We start from the raw sequence: 16,004 nt of genomic DNA on the forward strand, positions 1-16,004 counted from the left end.
TCTTTGACTATATTCCCCAAACCAAGACTCACCTGCTCATCCAACCGTTGCTCCAGAACCTGCGGTACCTGTAGAGGAGCCTGATGAGACCACAGATGAAGCAGCAGCTCAGCTGAACTTCAGTGATTCTCCTGCTAAATGGCAGAACCCTGTTTCAGCTCAAGAGAATGAAAAGACAGACCAGTTATTTGAATTTCTGGAAAATCAGTTTAATACCATTAACAATACCCTACAATCAATTGATTTGTCTTTGAAGAAGCTGGTGGAAAAACAGTCACAAGACACACTGCCTCAATACATCAGTCTAACTCCTGCTGTTATTGAAAATCTCCAGATTCACTCCTCAGTCAAGGAGGAGCAAATCACTGAAGTTGTAATGGCATGATTAAAAACATGATTGAAAAACTAAGGTCTGAGATTAAACAAAAATAGGGTCAATACTGATGAGAGGAAGAAATAGCACTTTGGTCTGAGATGTTATGAATTAAAAAAATGCATGTAAGGTTTATCCATAGGTATGAATAGATTCCCTCTTCGCCCACTCCAAACACATAGATGCGTCCGTCATGTTCTAACGGTCAACTCGACACCATTCATCATACTATGGTTTCGCAGACCATCGGCTATGCAGGATTGTGCCATCTTTGAATATTCATTGATTAGTATGGTGAATGACCAAAAAGGCAAGCCTGCCACCTTTAGCAAAAAAAGCAAAATGGCTAAAGCTAACACTGTGCGCAGGAATGGAGACCAGACAGCTGTTTTTTTTATTATTATTGTCAATGTAGCAGAGGCTGAATAATTAATAATGCTGAATAAACAGCTTTTTTAAGGAAATCGCTTTTCATTTATTGAATCGACACCATAATGGCTAAAGCTAATCTAAAAAGTATATTTTTGGTTTGAACTATTTTTAGTTTAAACTGAAAAAAATGTGTTTTCGAAAGTAAGTCATTGACATATTGCGACAGGTGGGATTAAGCTGTAGGCTCATCCCATTCATTCCTATTCTTAAATGCCAATTGAGTGTCACACAACTCACTGAAATTCAGTGATGTCAAGGCTGTAATATGATTGGTTATTAACGCACACGTGATCCAAGTTGACTGTTATGCTCTCTCCATTAGTAAGTAATACAGACCCTCTAATATCCCAATAGTAAAACAATCTCTGGAATGATGTCAAGTTGACCATTACAATATGGCCAATAGAAACAGTTGCTAATGAGGCATATGTATAAATATCTATTGGTATATCTACATTAGTAACAACAATAAATATAATAGGTTATATTTAATGTGCAAAAGCTCAGAAAATTAATGGCATATCATTTATTCATTTACAGTTACAAACAAAATTACATCATGAAAATAGTTTGTTTAAATAGTTTGTTTAAATTTCAGTTTAATTTGTGTCAATGTGTACATGAAGCAAATAGAGAAGATCAAAGCCCTTTGTCTGCACTCTGGTGTAATGAAGGGGAGAAATTGTTCTGTTGTTCTCTCATTTCCTTCCAGACAAATTCCTTTTCTAGTTTTCTTTTAACCACCGCATATGTCAAATTCAGAATCTGACTTGTAATTTAAAAAGCATTCCCAAATTAAATTCTATATGATGTGCAATTATATGTTTATCTTCATTTTTCATATTTGGAAGTGTTCAAGTTGAATCCTCAATGCTGTAGGAAGGCACACCTGCTGCAAAGTGTGGTTAGGTGGAGTGGAAGAAGATTATGCCATGTTTATAGGTAGGGCCATCCTTAGTTGACACGGGGCCCAGTGCGAGTTAGGGAACGGGGCACCCCTTGGCCCATTTGCAATCCAAAAAAGGGGCTGGCTGCTTGTTGAAACAAATTGTATGGTTGTTACAAATATACTATTAAAAAAGAAGACAGTCCACTCTGTAATAATTTCTGACTTTATTGTAGAAGTTTTGATAAGAGTGGGCTCTCCCTCAATTTGACTAGGCATTTTAATTCTAAGAACATTAATATTTTGTTGTTATCACTTTAAGAACACAGAGAGCAAATCATTAACCAGAAATACAAAAACAAACTAGCAAATTACTAATTCAGTGAATCACCCACTGACTGTAATGTGGATTGTAATGCATCTACAGTAGTACTTGTTAATGCAACAAGCTTTAGGAACTGTAGTCTTCACACTCAAGCCACCGGGCAACGCCCCTGTGCACGTCCCAGTGTCCGACTATGATCGGCGCTGCAGCCGCCTACAATCACATGTGCTATATAAAACTATGGACACAATCCACACTATGGTCTCATCTAGCTACATAATTGCCCTGAGCCTCTTGAAAATGTTCCTTAAGTACTCATACCAAGACTAACATCCTCCAAATGGAGACAGGAACTAAAAATTGGAACTTAGATCAAGGCCTAGATGTGGAGAGTTTGCACCTTTGGGGACAGGTGGTGATTTGCATGAAAGACACTGGGAAAGTGCACACCTTTTACAGTAAACAAAATATCTAAACTCCCTTCAAACTTCAACGTACTTCATTCGACTTTTGATGCTCTCACATCAATTTCAAATATTCTTTGATACACCTTTTTCAAAACAGGTCTACTATGCATTGCACCTGGTTCCAGCATCTATGACTGTAGAGATCATTCTTTTTGAAGAATCTTAGAGGTAAAACAGGACTGGCTCTTAGCTGAAGAATGGGGTATTGCTTGGGGCTTGCAGTAAGCACTTACAGACTCCACCATGATGGGCCACACACAGTGGGTTGAAAGTCTTCTTTATTTCATCATGTGCAAGAGAGCTTCAAATTTTGATTCAGTGCAAAGCTTGTTGCAATTCACAATTACTAACAAAGTCAGTTCCATTATCTGACCTAAATTCCTTGACTCCATCGCTTTGACATATACTGTACATCTTTGAATTGCATTTATGCAGGACTCAATCCCTTACGAAAAATAAGTTTATTCAAGTGTGCTTTCAGTATACTTTCAGTGTACTTTTTATATACTCCTCAGAAATATACTTTAAATGACAATTAACTATACAAACCCGATTCCAAAAAAGTTGGGACACTGTACAAATTCTGAATAAAAACAGAATGCAATAATGTGGAAGTTTCAAATTGCAGTATTTTATTCAGAATACAACATAGATGACATCAAATGTTTAAACTGAGAAAATGTATAATTTTAAGGGGAAAATAAGTTGAAGTTTAAATTTCATGGCATCAAAACATCTCAAAAAAGTTGGGACAAGGCCATGTTTACCACTGTGTGGCATCCCCTCTTCTTTTTATAACAGTCTGCAAACGTCTGGGGACTGAGGAGAGAAGTTGCTCAAGTTTAGGAATAGGAATGTTGTCCCATTCTTGTCTAATACAGGCTTCTAGTTGCTCAACTGTCTTAGGTCTTCTTTGTCGCATATTCCTCTTTATGATGCACCAAATGTTTTCTATGGGTGAAAGATCTGGACAGCAGGCTGGCCATTTCAGTACCTGGATCCTTCTTCTACATAACCATGATGCTGTTATTGATGCAGTATGTGGTCTGGCATTGTCATGTTGGAAAATGCAAGGTCTTCCCTGAAAGAAACGATGTCTGGATGGGAGCATATGTTGTTCTAGAACTTGGATATACCTTTCAGAATTGATGGTGCCTTTCTAGTGTTAGCTGCCCATGCCACACGCACTCATGCAACCCCATACCATCAGAGATGCAGGCTTCTGAACTGAGTGCTGATAACAACTTGGGTTGTCCTTGTCCTCTTTAGTCCGGATGACATGACGTCCCAGTTTTCCAAAAAGAACTTCAAATTTTGATTCGTCTGACCACAGAACAGTTTTCCACTTTGCCACAGTCCATTTTAAATGAGCCTTGGCCCAGAGAAAACGCCTGCGCTTCTGGATCATGTTTAGATATGGCTTCTTTTTTTGACCTATAGAGTTTTAGCTGGCAACGGCGAATGGCACAGTGGATTGTGTTCACCGATAATGTTTTCAAGAAGTATTCCAAGGGCCTGTACCATGAAGCTGGATTAGCTGGCTGGCCAGGTAAGTTTCAGGTTAGTTTGTACCAATCCAGGGTTTTAGGGTTCCATGTAAGTGGCTAGGCTTTTAGCGGCATTCAGTGCCATAGTAACTTACACTCCACGGCTAACGTGCTCCAGGGCAGGTTATGTTCTGGGTTAGAGATCTCAAACTGAAGGTGGACCAATCAGATGTGAGAAAAGTGACACATGTCTGACACAAACTCACTCCCCCAGTTTATCTTGCTCCAAATTAAAGGTCACTAATGATAAAAAAAGAACTCTGGCTTTAATGATAATTATCATAAAAGAGTCATTTTATGATTTATCTATTACACACAAGCAATTTTAGTTGAACTGCTATTATAAATCGTTTATTTTAAATAAAAAATATATTTATTTTATTTGTCTTCCTTCATTCTTTATTTGACGTTTAAATTTGTCATATTCTTAATACTAATCTTTTAACCTTTAGCAAAACCTTTAACCTTTAGTTTTGAATCTCGCTGGGTCTCTCACGAGAAGTAAATCAAACATGCTTTGTGTTGCAAGCCTCGTGATTGGCTGTTCACCAGTAATGTCACACATTAATGTGCACATGCTCCACAAACTCCGGATCAAAAGTTGACAAAGAAAGTTGATGATCAGCATCATGGTACCAACAAAGCCGGATTGGAGAGGTTTGGTTTCGTCAACTCAAAACTAATCCTGTAACTCTGAATTTGTTCAGCTACCATCATGGTACAGGCCCCTGAGACCATGTTTTGATTTCCATTACAGTAGCATTCCTGTATGTGATACAGTGACGTCTAAGGGCCCGAAGATCACAGGCATCCAGTATGGTTTTCCGGCCATGACCCTGACGCACAGAGATTGTTCCAGATTCTCTGAATCTTTGGATGATATTATGCACTGTAGATGATGATAACTTCAAACTCTTTGCAATTTTTCTCTGAGAAACTCCTTTCTGATATTGCTCCACTATTATTCGCCGCAGCATTGGGGGAATTGGTGATCCTCTGCCCATCTTGACTTCTGAGAGACACTGCCACTCTGAGAGGCAAATTGGTCCTCCAGCTGTTCCTTATTTGTATATTTAACTTTTCCGGCCTCTTATTGCTACCTGTCCCAACTTTTTTAGAATGTGTAGCTCTCATGAAATCCAAAATTAGCCAATATTTGGCATGACATTTCAAAATGTCTCACTCTCAACATTTGATATGATATCTATATTCTATTGTGAATAAAATATAAGTTTATGAGATTTGTAAATTATTCCATTCCTTTTTTACTCACAATTTGTACAGTGTCCGAACTTTTTTGGAATAAGGTTTGTACTTGACTTTACTTAGAAAAAGTCTAAATTTTTTTGAGCTATACAGTACTTGTGCTCCGAGAATGTTTTCAATGTTATACGGGGGGCATTATTACACATCTTCTGTAAAGTTTTTTAGAAAACACAGGAAGAAACCAAAAAAACAACATACACTTCATCTACCTTTCCCCTTGCCAAAATGATTAAGATGATTATTGCCAAGATGATTAACTTCACAAGAGGATGTGGTTTTTGAAATATTTATTTTTTAAACATTTTGTTCTCTTGCTCTTGAAAGGACAGTGAGTTTGGCCAAATTGTGCCAGGGTGCCAGGCTGAAGCAAATGTTTGAGGAAGTGTTCCAGAAAATCTTCCGTATCCAATAACACCTTTTACAAGTCTTTCAAAGATTCAATCTGGTACTCATTATAATGTATGTAAGATGCATGAAATTTTTAATTTTGCACTCTTGCAAAGACAAGCAATTTGGAGAATGAATGGATGCTGTATATGACTTAGTTCAGGGATGCTCAAATCTGGCTCATGAGCTCCAATTTCCTGCAGAGTTTAGCCTTAACCCTAATCAAACACACCTAAACATGCTAATCAGTGTCTTCAGGATCATTAGTAAATCACAAGTAGGTCAGGGCTGGAGCTAAACTGCAGCGTATTGGCTCTCCAGGGCAAGATTTGAGGGAGCCTGACTTAGCTGCTGTGCAACACTTAAAGGAATTATTGATGTCGAGTGCATTAGGCTAGAAGACTTTAATAGTATTTGTTTTCATCAGTGGCAAAAATAACAAAAATTCTATATCAATCAAGTGAACTAAATATTACATAACTTTTACCCCTCATAGACCTAAAGAAGATAAGCCAGAGTGGGATCTGTAGGAAAACAGAGTAGCAACAAAACAAACAAACATAAAAATATATATATGTGCATCCATTCATGTTCTGTATTATGCTTCTCTGTCTTTAGAAGAGAAGTGTACTTCATTTAAAGGGAAGTGGTTCATGACCAAACAGTTTGAGAAGTTAGTAGGAGAAGGACATCACAAGAAGTGGAAGAGTAGGATCTATTACAACCCATCAAAATGGCCTTCAACAAGTTAAATTACTGAAACTCATACAAGTATGTACACAGCTAGTGTGAGGTCTGAATTTATTTGACATCCTTATTAACATATGAACTTTTTTTCCTTTTAGAATTTGGACAACTGAGGGAGTCATCTGGTATTTTGTATATACATGCACAAGTCACAAGTTATAAACCCATATGCAATCAAACAAACCATATTCATATCATATGTTGTAGTTCTGCCTAACGACATTGACTGAAATTTGTGGGTAATGAATCAGCTTTACATTTTTTTGCTTTATCGTTTACTTTTGACAATGATCCATTAATTTATCATGCCAAGATGTTTTAAAATCAGTTCTGATGCAGTGTAAACTGTATGTAATGAGAAGGAGTGAATTACCCAATTATTGTGCCTGCATATCCTCCATTAGCAAATGAAACATTACAATATTCTTATTCTGTCTATTTTGGCACAGAACATTAGAGAATCTGTGATTTTACCTGAAACTGTCAGTAAAAAGATGACAGAACTGGTTGAATCTACTGCCAATGCTAGAAGTTAGTGAGCTCTTTTATTTTTCCCTGTATCATGTTTTTTCTCTTTTTTATGAATTTTATGATTTCTTTGGTCACTTTCACATCATGTGTTTGCTTCTCATTAGAGTAAGAATATTTAGAGATGAACAGCCTGCCTTTGAAAAGTCTTACCCGTGTCTATTACTGAATTTCTGAGTGGTACTAATATTTCAGTTTTTTTCTTTAGTATTTGAAAATTTCAGACTTTATCTAACCTATTTGTATTTATGTGTGATATAAACTTGTCCTTGTGATTTATCTCGATCAGATTCTTTTAATTATTTATATTTAGGATATCAATATAAAAACTATTGCAATACATTCAATAGTTGTATGTACCAATCTTTTAAGCTTTTATTAGTTAACATTTGATAATGTTGTGGAGAAATGCTGGTTTGAAAGGATAGTGTGTCATGATTCTGCCTTCATGTCCTGATTTTTCTCTAGTCTTGTGGCAGGATCATGACAGGCCCATGTTTTATGTGCAAGCACATGGCCATTTGTTTGGGCCATGTGCTTGCGTTGTCTCGTTTCCTTGCCCCGCCCCCCTTGTTACCCTAGTTTTGTCGTTATTGATTTACCTGTTCCACCTGTTGTGTTCATTAGTAGCCTCCCTTTATTACCTCGTGTGTTTCTCTGTCCCTTGGTCGGTTCATTGTTTAAGATTGCCAAACGTTGTTTAAATATTGTCACGTTGATCTGTCAGTGAGTAAGTCTTGTCTAAGTAGTAGTGTGATCCTGTTTTTGTTATAGTGTAGTTTGTCAAGTGTTAGTCTAGTTTTTCTCTCGTCAGTCTTGCCCTTGTTTTGCCCCCTCGTGGGTTTTGTTTTTCTGTTTTGTATAATAAACCATGTTGCTGTGACATCTGTCTGCATTTGGGTTCATCCTCCACTCCATCATCGTAACATAGTGTGACTAATTGTTTGTGTTTGTAATAATTCAGTCAAACCACAATGATATGCTTTTATTTCAGTTTAAATTTCAGTTTCGTTTCTGTGTCAGAGTGTTTCTGAGGTACTCTCTTGCGTAATTAAGAGGAGGAGTTTCACTAGAGTCTGTTGTTCAGCCATTCTAGTTTCTAGTTCTCTGGTTCCTCAAATACAAGTCATTCAAATTTAGAAAACGGCTTCTAATTTAAACAGCAATTAATAATAATATATAAAATAATTAAATTCTGAATGATGTGGAAGTTGGTGTTTACTTGTGATGTTTTTTAAGTGATCAAGTGGAATAGTTCCTCAGTGACGCAGTCACACCTACTGAAAGGTGTGGTTAGGTGGAGCATGTTCAAGAAAAGGAGATTACATTGTTTTTGAATGTACGTAATAACCTGTGTGTAGAGAGAGGAAACACACTGAAAGTCATGAACACAGCACGGTAAGTACATTAATTCATTAATAAATTCAAGTTTGATGTTAACAAATAACTTCTGGTCTGTGGTTTCTATTCTTTTCGTTTCTATCTGTCACACAGATTTCAAAACAACGGTATAGGAAGCAACTTTCAGTTTTTGTTTCAGCATGAGAGAAGCTTTCAATATTCATTAGATTTCAGTCCTATTATAATGCATGGAGTTTATCTGTTTCTTATATGACTTGGATTGATATTTCTTTTTGCAAACAAAACAGCTTGAAGGTTTGCTTCATGCAGCTACAATAGGAATATGATGTCAGTTTTGCAATCACAGCATTTATGTGCAATGTAAAAAGTTCAATTACTGTACAACATAGTGATTAAAAAGGATTAATTGTAACATTACTGTAAAATGATGTAATACTAACATTTAAAAAATAATACATTTATATTTTATTAAAATGTAGATCTACTTATATGTACATTTGTTGTATTATAAATTTAAATATTAAAATCAATGCTTTTTTTACAGTGACTGTCAGTCCATTTTTGTATTTTCCCTTATTTTGAAATTATTTCACTTAAATACAAACATTTCCTTTATCGATAAACTACTGTTTATAGACATGTTCATGTTTCATTTCTCACATCATGCTCATCTTTGTAACATATTTTTATGCATCATTACATACAACAGAAAGCAAGTTCACATGATCATGTTTAAAAGTGCAAAGCAATGATAATTTCCTCTATGAAACACATCAATCAGTATTGCTTGATTTTCAGAGAACCACAGGACATGGGAGGAGAGTCGGACATAGACACAACGTCGGACTCAGAATCAGAATGGAATCCTGAGAGCAGCACAGGATCTGACAGTCTGAGTGAGAATGACCGCGCAGAAGCAAAACAAGGGCAAAAACGGAAACTGAAAAAACCGTCTTCCCTTTGTACACCCAGGAAGAGTCAAGTCGAAGGTACCAAAGTCCCCAAGTGCGCTTTCCAAAGTAGAGAATAGTTCAGCACTTTATTTACATTACATTACAAAACAATTAGATGAATTCTAAAAAGAGTTATTAACACTGCTCTGCATGTAATGTTTAATTTAAAGGTCAATTGATGTCCAAAAGGAGGTTTGTTTAAATTTAAATGACAAAACAATGGATATATTGTTCAGATATATATATTATATATTTAATAGAACTGGTAAATTTGTTAAATTGAATAAGTCTGTGATGTTTGACATTTGTGATATTTGTTTCAGACTCCAGACAGTTGAGACAAAAATTTGGAAACAAATCTGAACTCCCTGTCACATGTGGGGATAAAAACGGCATCCTGCATGTGGAGAAATATAATTACAGTAGGTGCAGAGAATTAAGGATTGCAATATGTTTAATATAACATGAAGAGTCACTTGTTGAACAATTCTTGAAAACATAATTCTAAAGCATCTAGATGTTCAAAACACTTCTTCTAAAACAAGTCCAAAAGTAACTCCAGTATTATTTTAGATCTGTCTTCAATGGAGAAGTGCATCTTAAGTGAAGACCAGTGGTTCAAGCCCAACGAATTTGAGAGGTTTGGAGGAAAAGGGAGAAACAAAAAATGGAAGACCAGCATCTTTTGTGATAATATTCCACTCCAGAAACTCATAGAGGTGCATAAAATGGTTTAAATAACACACAATCAATGGAATTTTATCTAGCATTCAATAATGGCTAAAATGCTCAATGTTTGCATTTAACAGAATCTGATTTTATGATCCAGTTATTAATAAATCAAAATATTTAAGTGTTAATTTAAGTAAAACAATAACATATATCAGTGTTGATAAGATGAGCATTTCTTCCATCCATAGGCTGGTCTTTTGTCTCCCCTTAAGAAAAGCCGGAATAAACAGGTTTGAGTGTTTTACCAAAAAGCACAAAATTACCACAAAACATATTTATGAAATAAAATGTTTTTAAATCTTTGTCTGTTGCACAGATTGATTCTCCTGACTCCTCACCTGTTGCTGACAGACTCAGAAAAAGAAAGGTTAGATCCTGATATGATGACTTTACATAAAATAAAAATAAGTAAATAAATAACAAATCCAGTCCCGATGATTAGAGCACAGGATCACAGATAAACGGTTGTGAGAGCTTTTGTCATGTTCCCATCACTGACATGTTTGCATCTCTTAATTTTCAGAGACAGCTGTTTCTCTCCTCCTCCGGTCAGTATAACAGTGACCCATTATCAGACAATATGCTGCCTAATATCAACAGTTTTCTATTTCTGTATTCTTTATTTTCTGTTTCCTTGTGTATTTGTTGTAGAATCAAACACCTGGAACCATGCTGACAATGGTGACATTGTTGATAAGGATGATAAAGATATCATTGACATGACCATGTTCGAAGTTCAAATTCTACCTGTTACCTGTGGTTCTGACTCTGGCATCCTACACAAAAATCGCTTTGCCACAGGTATGTGAGTGGCTATATTTTTAAATAAGTAATATTGTGTGTTGGTTAGTTATGTTTTACATTTATAGCTACAGTAGCTCCTAAAAATGTTTGAACACTTTAGACACGCATACAAATACCCAGATGTAATTGAAAATACAAAATATCAAACTTCAAACATCACTCAAATAGTGTTATTTATTCTTGAGAAAGCTTGGTTTGATATTTTGTTTCTTAAATTAATATTTTAAGCAAAATGAGTCACAAAAATGAGATTTGTTTAAATTTAATTGGCAAAACAGATATATTTTATATATATATATATATAAGAACTGAAGAACTGACTTCATGGAGTATTTGCACTAAAAATCACCAAAAACACCAATCACCAGAAGTCCCTGAGTAAAAGTGACATACAGAGAAGCTCTGGTGGCATTTAATTGCAAGTCCCACTTGGTTTGATATTTTGTATCTACTGCAATGGCATTTAGAAATTTTAAGTGTGATGTAAGTGCCCAAATACATTTTGGATTAATTCATAGCTCTAAGAGTTTCTTAAACTATGGTACAGAGCCTCAGTGTTGTTATTCCAGGGCGCTGTGGGAGATGCATAAGAACAAAAGACTTCTGGCTGACACCTGAGGATTTCATCAGACTAAACAAACCAGATGGAATGTGGAGAAAAGACATTTTATCCAGTGGGATACCTCTTGGGAAACTTATAATGGTTTTTATTATTATATTTTTTTTTTTTTTTTTTTTTAAGATTTCCCTTTGACTTTTCAGTTTTACATTCAGGAGTAGAACATTTTAAAATAGCCTATATTTAATATTTAAACACATCTTTCCACTGATTAGTCAGACAAAGATCAAACCATGCCATCATCAGTTCAGTTCTGTGCAACATAATAATAGTCATCTGGTACTATTGTTGTTTGCATTTTAAACCAGGTCATCATCAGGTCAGCACATAGGCAGGGATTTTGTTATGTGTAGCCATGGATTCATCAACCTATGTGTGCCAGAGAAATATTAGTTGTTCATTTTAGAAATATTAATGTACCTCGGAAGATACAGCAACCCTTTTGTATTGATTTAATTGTAAATATGCATCAGTCATAACTTTTATTTTACACAGCATGTTTACTTTTGGAAATGGTATAAAGCTGTAATGGTATGATTGATATGAAAAGATCACTGTCATAGCACATCTATTATTTTGGTTATTATTCTTAATTATTTCATAGAATCTTCATAGAGAAGTTTATACAAATATCATATAACTGTCCTATTGCATTAAATTTAAATTATTACACATGTATATACGTGGGACATGCTACGTGTTCCTCAAAGTGGTTCTGCTCTGCTTTACTGACATGAAAATTTGAAGTTGAATCCTTTTTTTTTATTATTATTAAATCTAAAGGAAGACCAAATGAAAAACCAATGATATTCACATTTTAAACTCTTAAATAATTTGACACTTCATTCTCATACTTTTCAGAAAAGAGTTTTGGAACTGCATATGATAACCTGCGATTGTAGGCTCTGTGAAGACCTGGATCAGGACCTAGTAAGACACCATCACTTACAATTACAGCCACATCAGAACATCAACATCACAACTAAACATCCTCTGTAAACTCTTGTCCCAGCAGAATGATGACATGTGTTACGTGTGTGATTCTGAGGAAGATCTTTTGTGTTGTGACGAGTGTCCACGAGCTTTTCATTCACGCTGTCACCTACCAGCTGTACATAAGGACTCACTTGGGTAAGAGCGAAAGAAATCATGCTGGATTAGACGGACTATATATGTGACTGTGTAACACTGTGTGTTTTGTGTGTACAGAAGCCAGTGGAGCTGCACTTTTTGTGTGATGAAGAAGATGGAAGGTTCTAATCAAAAGACCCTACAACACGTTTTGAGCAGTCCAGTCTCTCAGTACACACTGGTGATGTTTATGTAAAACTTTTTACAGTGGAATTCAGTGGGTTCCTTTTATTTTATTTTATAGACCAAAAAATTATTTAACACTTATTGTCTGTTTGATTGTCTTCTAGCACTGCCAGTACCTGCTGTTACACCTGCTACACGAGAGCAAGACCAATGTAAATCTCATATTTAGGAGCTTCATATTGCTCTTAGTCAATATTTACAGCTCTTATATGTGGTTTATATGTACTACAGTATGTGACATCTGAACTGCTGGTGTTCAGGTTCCAGGATTCAGTGAGAACATTTTTGATCTGGGCAGAATGAAGCTGAAGTTGGAGAATAATGATTATCAAACATTACAGGAGTTTGTCACAGATATTGAACTGATTTTCAACAACTGTTGCACCTCCAGTGAAGTGAGTTTAATTTTAACCTTCTGCAAGGTTTACCAATGACAAGAGTCTTCACATTTTGGATTTATGTTAATGTTTTTATCTACTAAGTTCTACATTTGTTTCCCTTCTTTCTCTCTTTCTTCTCTGTAGGGCAGTAACTCGAGTAAAATGACCTCAAAGCTGAAGGAAGTATTCAAGAGGGAGTTTGAAACCATCTTTAAGCTCCTATAACATCATGCTGTGGGATGTTTGTCAATATGTCAGTACTATTGAAGTATTGCTATGTCCACATATTATAAGCGATGGCTATTAAGCATATTGAAGAAAGGCACAACTCTGGTATGTTTAAATACATTATTAACAACTAATTGTTCAATTTGGAATTGAACAAGTGTACAATTTTTGTAAATGCAGTTGTTACAACCTGAATATTTAGCAGTTAATTTGGTTGTATAACAGTTTTCACTCCTGTAATTTACTAAGAACAGGGTAAAGCACTAAAAGGTAAACTGGCGAGCAAATTTAGCTGCAGTGTGCACATGGCCAAAGAAACACAGTGCCATTTTAAAAGCCCAACAGAGCCAGCTATGGACACTATCAATAAATGTTCAAATTATAGTTTTTTCTTCTAAGCTGAGATGGAGTGAATTTCAACATCAAAAATTACTCACTTCACATCCAAGATCTGAATCTAACTACACATTATTGTTACTATATTTGTGTTCACATTTATTGTTCTATTGTTTTTTTCTTTTATTTAAACTTAAATAAACTGGTACCTTTGTATAAAAAAAGTGTGCAGTAATTTGAGTATATGGTTTGATTTTACATTTAGAAATGATTAAATAAGTTATATTAGTGGGGTTGTTTTTAAACATTGTTATGCAACTTTGTGGTGTTAAAGGAACACTCCGACTTTTTGGGACTTTAGCTTATTCACAGTATCCCCCAGAGTTAGATAAGTCCATACATATCTTTTTCATTTCTGTGCGTTCTGTAAGTGTTATTTGACGCACCCACCGCTAGCCTACCTTAGCACAAAGACTGGATGTAAATGGATACTGGTAGCATAGTAATCCCAATAAGTGACAAAATAATGCAAACATTTTCCTATTTACATGTTGTGATCTGTATAGTCACAGCGTGTACAAATAACAAGGCTATATGAGACAGAGAGCATTTTTAATCGTATAAATACTGGGAACTATATTCTCACTAGGCGTAGGAGCACAGCTAACGTTACTTGGGCGGAGTGGCTACTTGGGCGGAGTGATTAGCGCAGCACACGAGACCGTAAACAAAACAAACGTGACTCGTGATCATGGCTGACTTTGAGGAATTGTCAGACTCAGAGGAATTTTACTGTGTATCAAACCAAGATCCAGAACCATATAGTTTTGAGCCAGAATACACAGACGAGGAGTTACAAACTTTGGAAGCTGTAAGAAGAAGGGAGAATCAGAACGAACACGGACTTGTGGTGTAAATGTGGAACATGCCAACCTATGCCGACAGAAACCGAGTGCCTTTGTTGTAATGAATGGGACCGGGTATTTCCATCAATGTCAAGGCTTGATGCCAATCAAAATATTTGCGTCACTACCACGGAAGATTTCTCTGCCCTAATACACCCGGCAGTTGTCTTTTTTTCCCATTGTGACAAGATCAACTGGAAGAAACGCCCCATGCCGAGTGAACCTAATGGTCAGCTGTCCACCAAGTAAGTGATTTTGTTATAATGATCATTCATAGTTCAATGAAATTGTAGTATAGCCATTGCATACAGTGTGTCACAATAATAACAATAAAGGGGATACACGGATACACGGAGCCCCTATTCACGTAATAGTGTCACTACTAAGGTTATATTACATTAGCATGGCACTGTTACAGTATGACTAATGTTAGTAATCTCAAAACATAACGGAACACTTACCGCAGCAACAGGTGATCCAATTTGTCCTGTCTTTATTATCGATGGGATGGCTGTATCCTTTAGCACACGTTTCATGGTCTGTGTGGCAACTTGCATTTCTTCAAAATAGTCGTCTACAGTAAAATGTTCAGAGCAACGAAATACTTCGTGATGGTGTTTACAGGTGTGTTTGGATCTATTTCCAGAGCAAGTAGCCATCGATTCATCAGGTCAGCGTTTGTGGTTGGAATTCTATGAAACATAGTAATACCTGGTCTCCCCTGTTTATTGTCGCAGTTATTTACAATACAGCGAACACCCATGATTGTACACTATAAATCTAATATCTAGTAATTGCTGACTCTATTACTCCAACTCTGAGCGAACTCTCTTCTCCTCACCACGGCGCGTCTCGGGTGCTGCGCTAATCACTCCGCCCAAGTAGCCACTCCGCCCAAGTAACGTTAGCTGTGCTCCTACGCCTAGTTAGAATATAGTTCCCAGTATTTATACGATTAAAAATGCTCTCTGTCTCATATAGCCTTGTTATTTGTACACGCTGTGACTATACAGATCACAACATGTAAATAGGAAAATGTTTGCATTATTTTGTCACTTATTGGGATTACTATGCTACCAGTATCCATTTACATCCAGTCTTTGTGCTAAGCTAGGCTAGCGGTGGGTGCGTCAAATAACACTTACAGAACGCACAGAAATGAAAAAGGTATGTATGGACTTATCTAACTCTGGGGGATACTGTGAATAAGCTAAAGTCCCAAAAAGTCGGAGTGTTCCTTTAAAGGGTTTGTTCATCGAAAAATCATAATTATGTAATTAATAACTCACCCTCATGTCGTTCCAAACCCGTAAGACCTCTGTTTATCTTCGGATCACAGTTTAAGATATTTTAGATGTAGTCCGAGAGCTCTCAGTCCCTCCATTGAAACTGTGTGTACGGTATACTGTC

The 16,004-nt window shown here is 36.1% G+C and overlaps 2 protein-coding genes across 2 annotated transcripts; both read left to right on the plus strand.

Moving 5' to 3' along the window:
* Window positions 1-8,078: 8,078 nt before the first annotated feature.
* Window positions 8,079-10,390, plus strand: LOC132113652 (nuclear body protein SP140-like protein). Its single transcript, XM_059521567.1, has 6 exons — window positions 8,079-8,356; window positions 9,119-9,309; window positions 9,597-9,695; window positions 9,847-9,992; window positions 10,194-10,241; window positions 10,322-10,390. Exons 1-5 carry the CDS (start codon window positions 8,343-8,345, stop codon window positions 10,239-10,241), a joined length of 498 nt encoding a protein of 165 aa, XP_059377550.1. The 5' UTR covers window positions 8,079-8,342; the 3' UTR covers window positions 10,322-10,390.
* Window positions 10,391-10,504: 114 nt separating this feature from the next.
* LOC132117599 (nuclear body protein SP140-like protein) lies at window positions 10,505-13,674 on the plus strand. Its single transcript, XM_059527234.1, has 9 exons — window positions 10,505-10,553; window positions 10,657-10,806; window positions 11,379-11,512; window positions 12,290-12,358; window positions 12,441-12,559; window positions 12,638-12,740; window positions 12,850-12,889; window positions 13,004-13,140; window positions 13,270-13,674. The coding sequence occupies exons 1-9, from the start codon at window positions 10,505-10,507 to the stop codon at window positions 13,348-13,350; spliced, it is 882 nt and encodes a 293-aa protein (XP_059383217.1). The 3' UTR covers window positions 13,351-13,674.
* Window positions 13,675-16,004: the final 2,330 nt, after the last annotated feature.

This window comes from Carassius carassius, chromosome 1 (assembly GCF_963082965.1).
Source record: "Carassius carassius chromosome 1, fCarCar2.1, whole genome shotgun sequence".
Classification (NCBI taxonomy): Eukaryota; Metazoa; Chordata; class Actinopteri; order Cypriniformes; family Cyprinidae; genus Carassius; species Carassius carassius.

Bases quoted from the DNA above. Each gene is read 5' to 3' on its own strand.
- LOC132117599 (XM_059527234.1), top strand. From the start codon at position 10,505: ATGTTTGCATCTCTTAATTTTCAGAGACAGCTGTTTCTCTCCTCCTCC. The intron at 10,807-11,378 runs GTATGTGAGTGG...TTGTTATTCCAG, and splicing joins CAAAAATCGCTTTGCCACAG to GGCGCTGTGGGAGATGCATA. The intron at 12,741-12,849 runs GTGATGTTTATG...ATTGTCTTCTAG, and splicing joins CAGTCTCTCAGTACACACTG to CACTGCCAGTACCTGCTGTT.
- LOC132113652 (XM_059521567.1), top strand. The intron at 9,696-9,846 runs GTAGGTGCAGAG...GTATTATTTTAG, and splicing joins TGTGGAGAAATATAATTACA to ATCTGTCTTCAATGGAGAAG. The intron at 9,993-10,193 runs GTGCATAAAATG...TTCCATCCATAG, and splicing joins CACTCCAGAAACTCATAGAG to GCTGGTCTTTTGTCTCCCCT.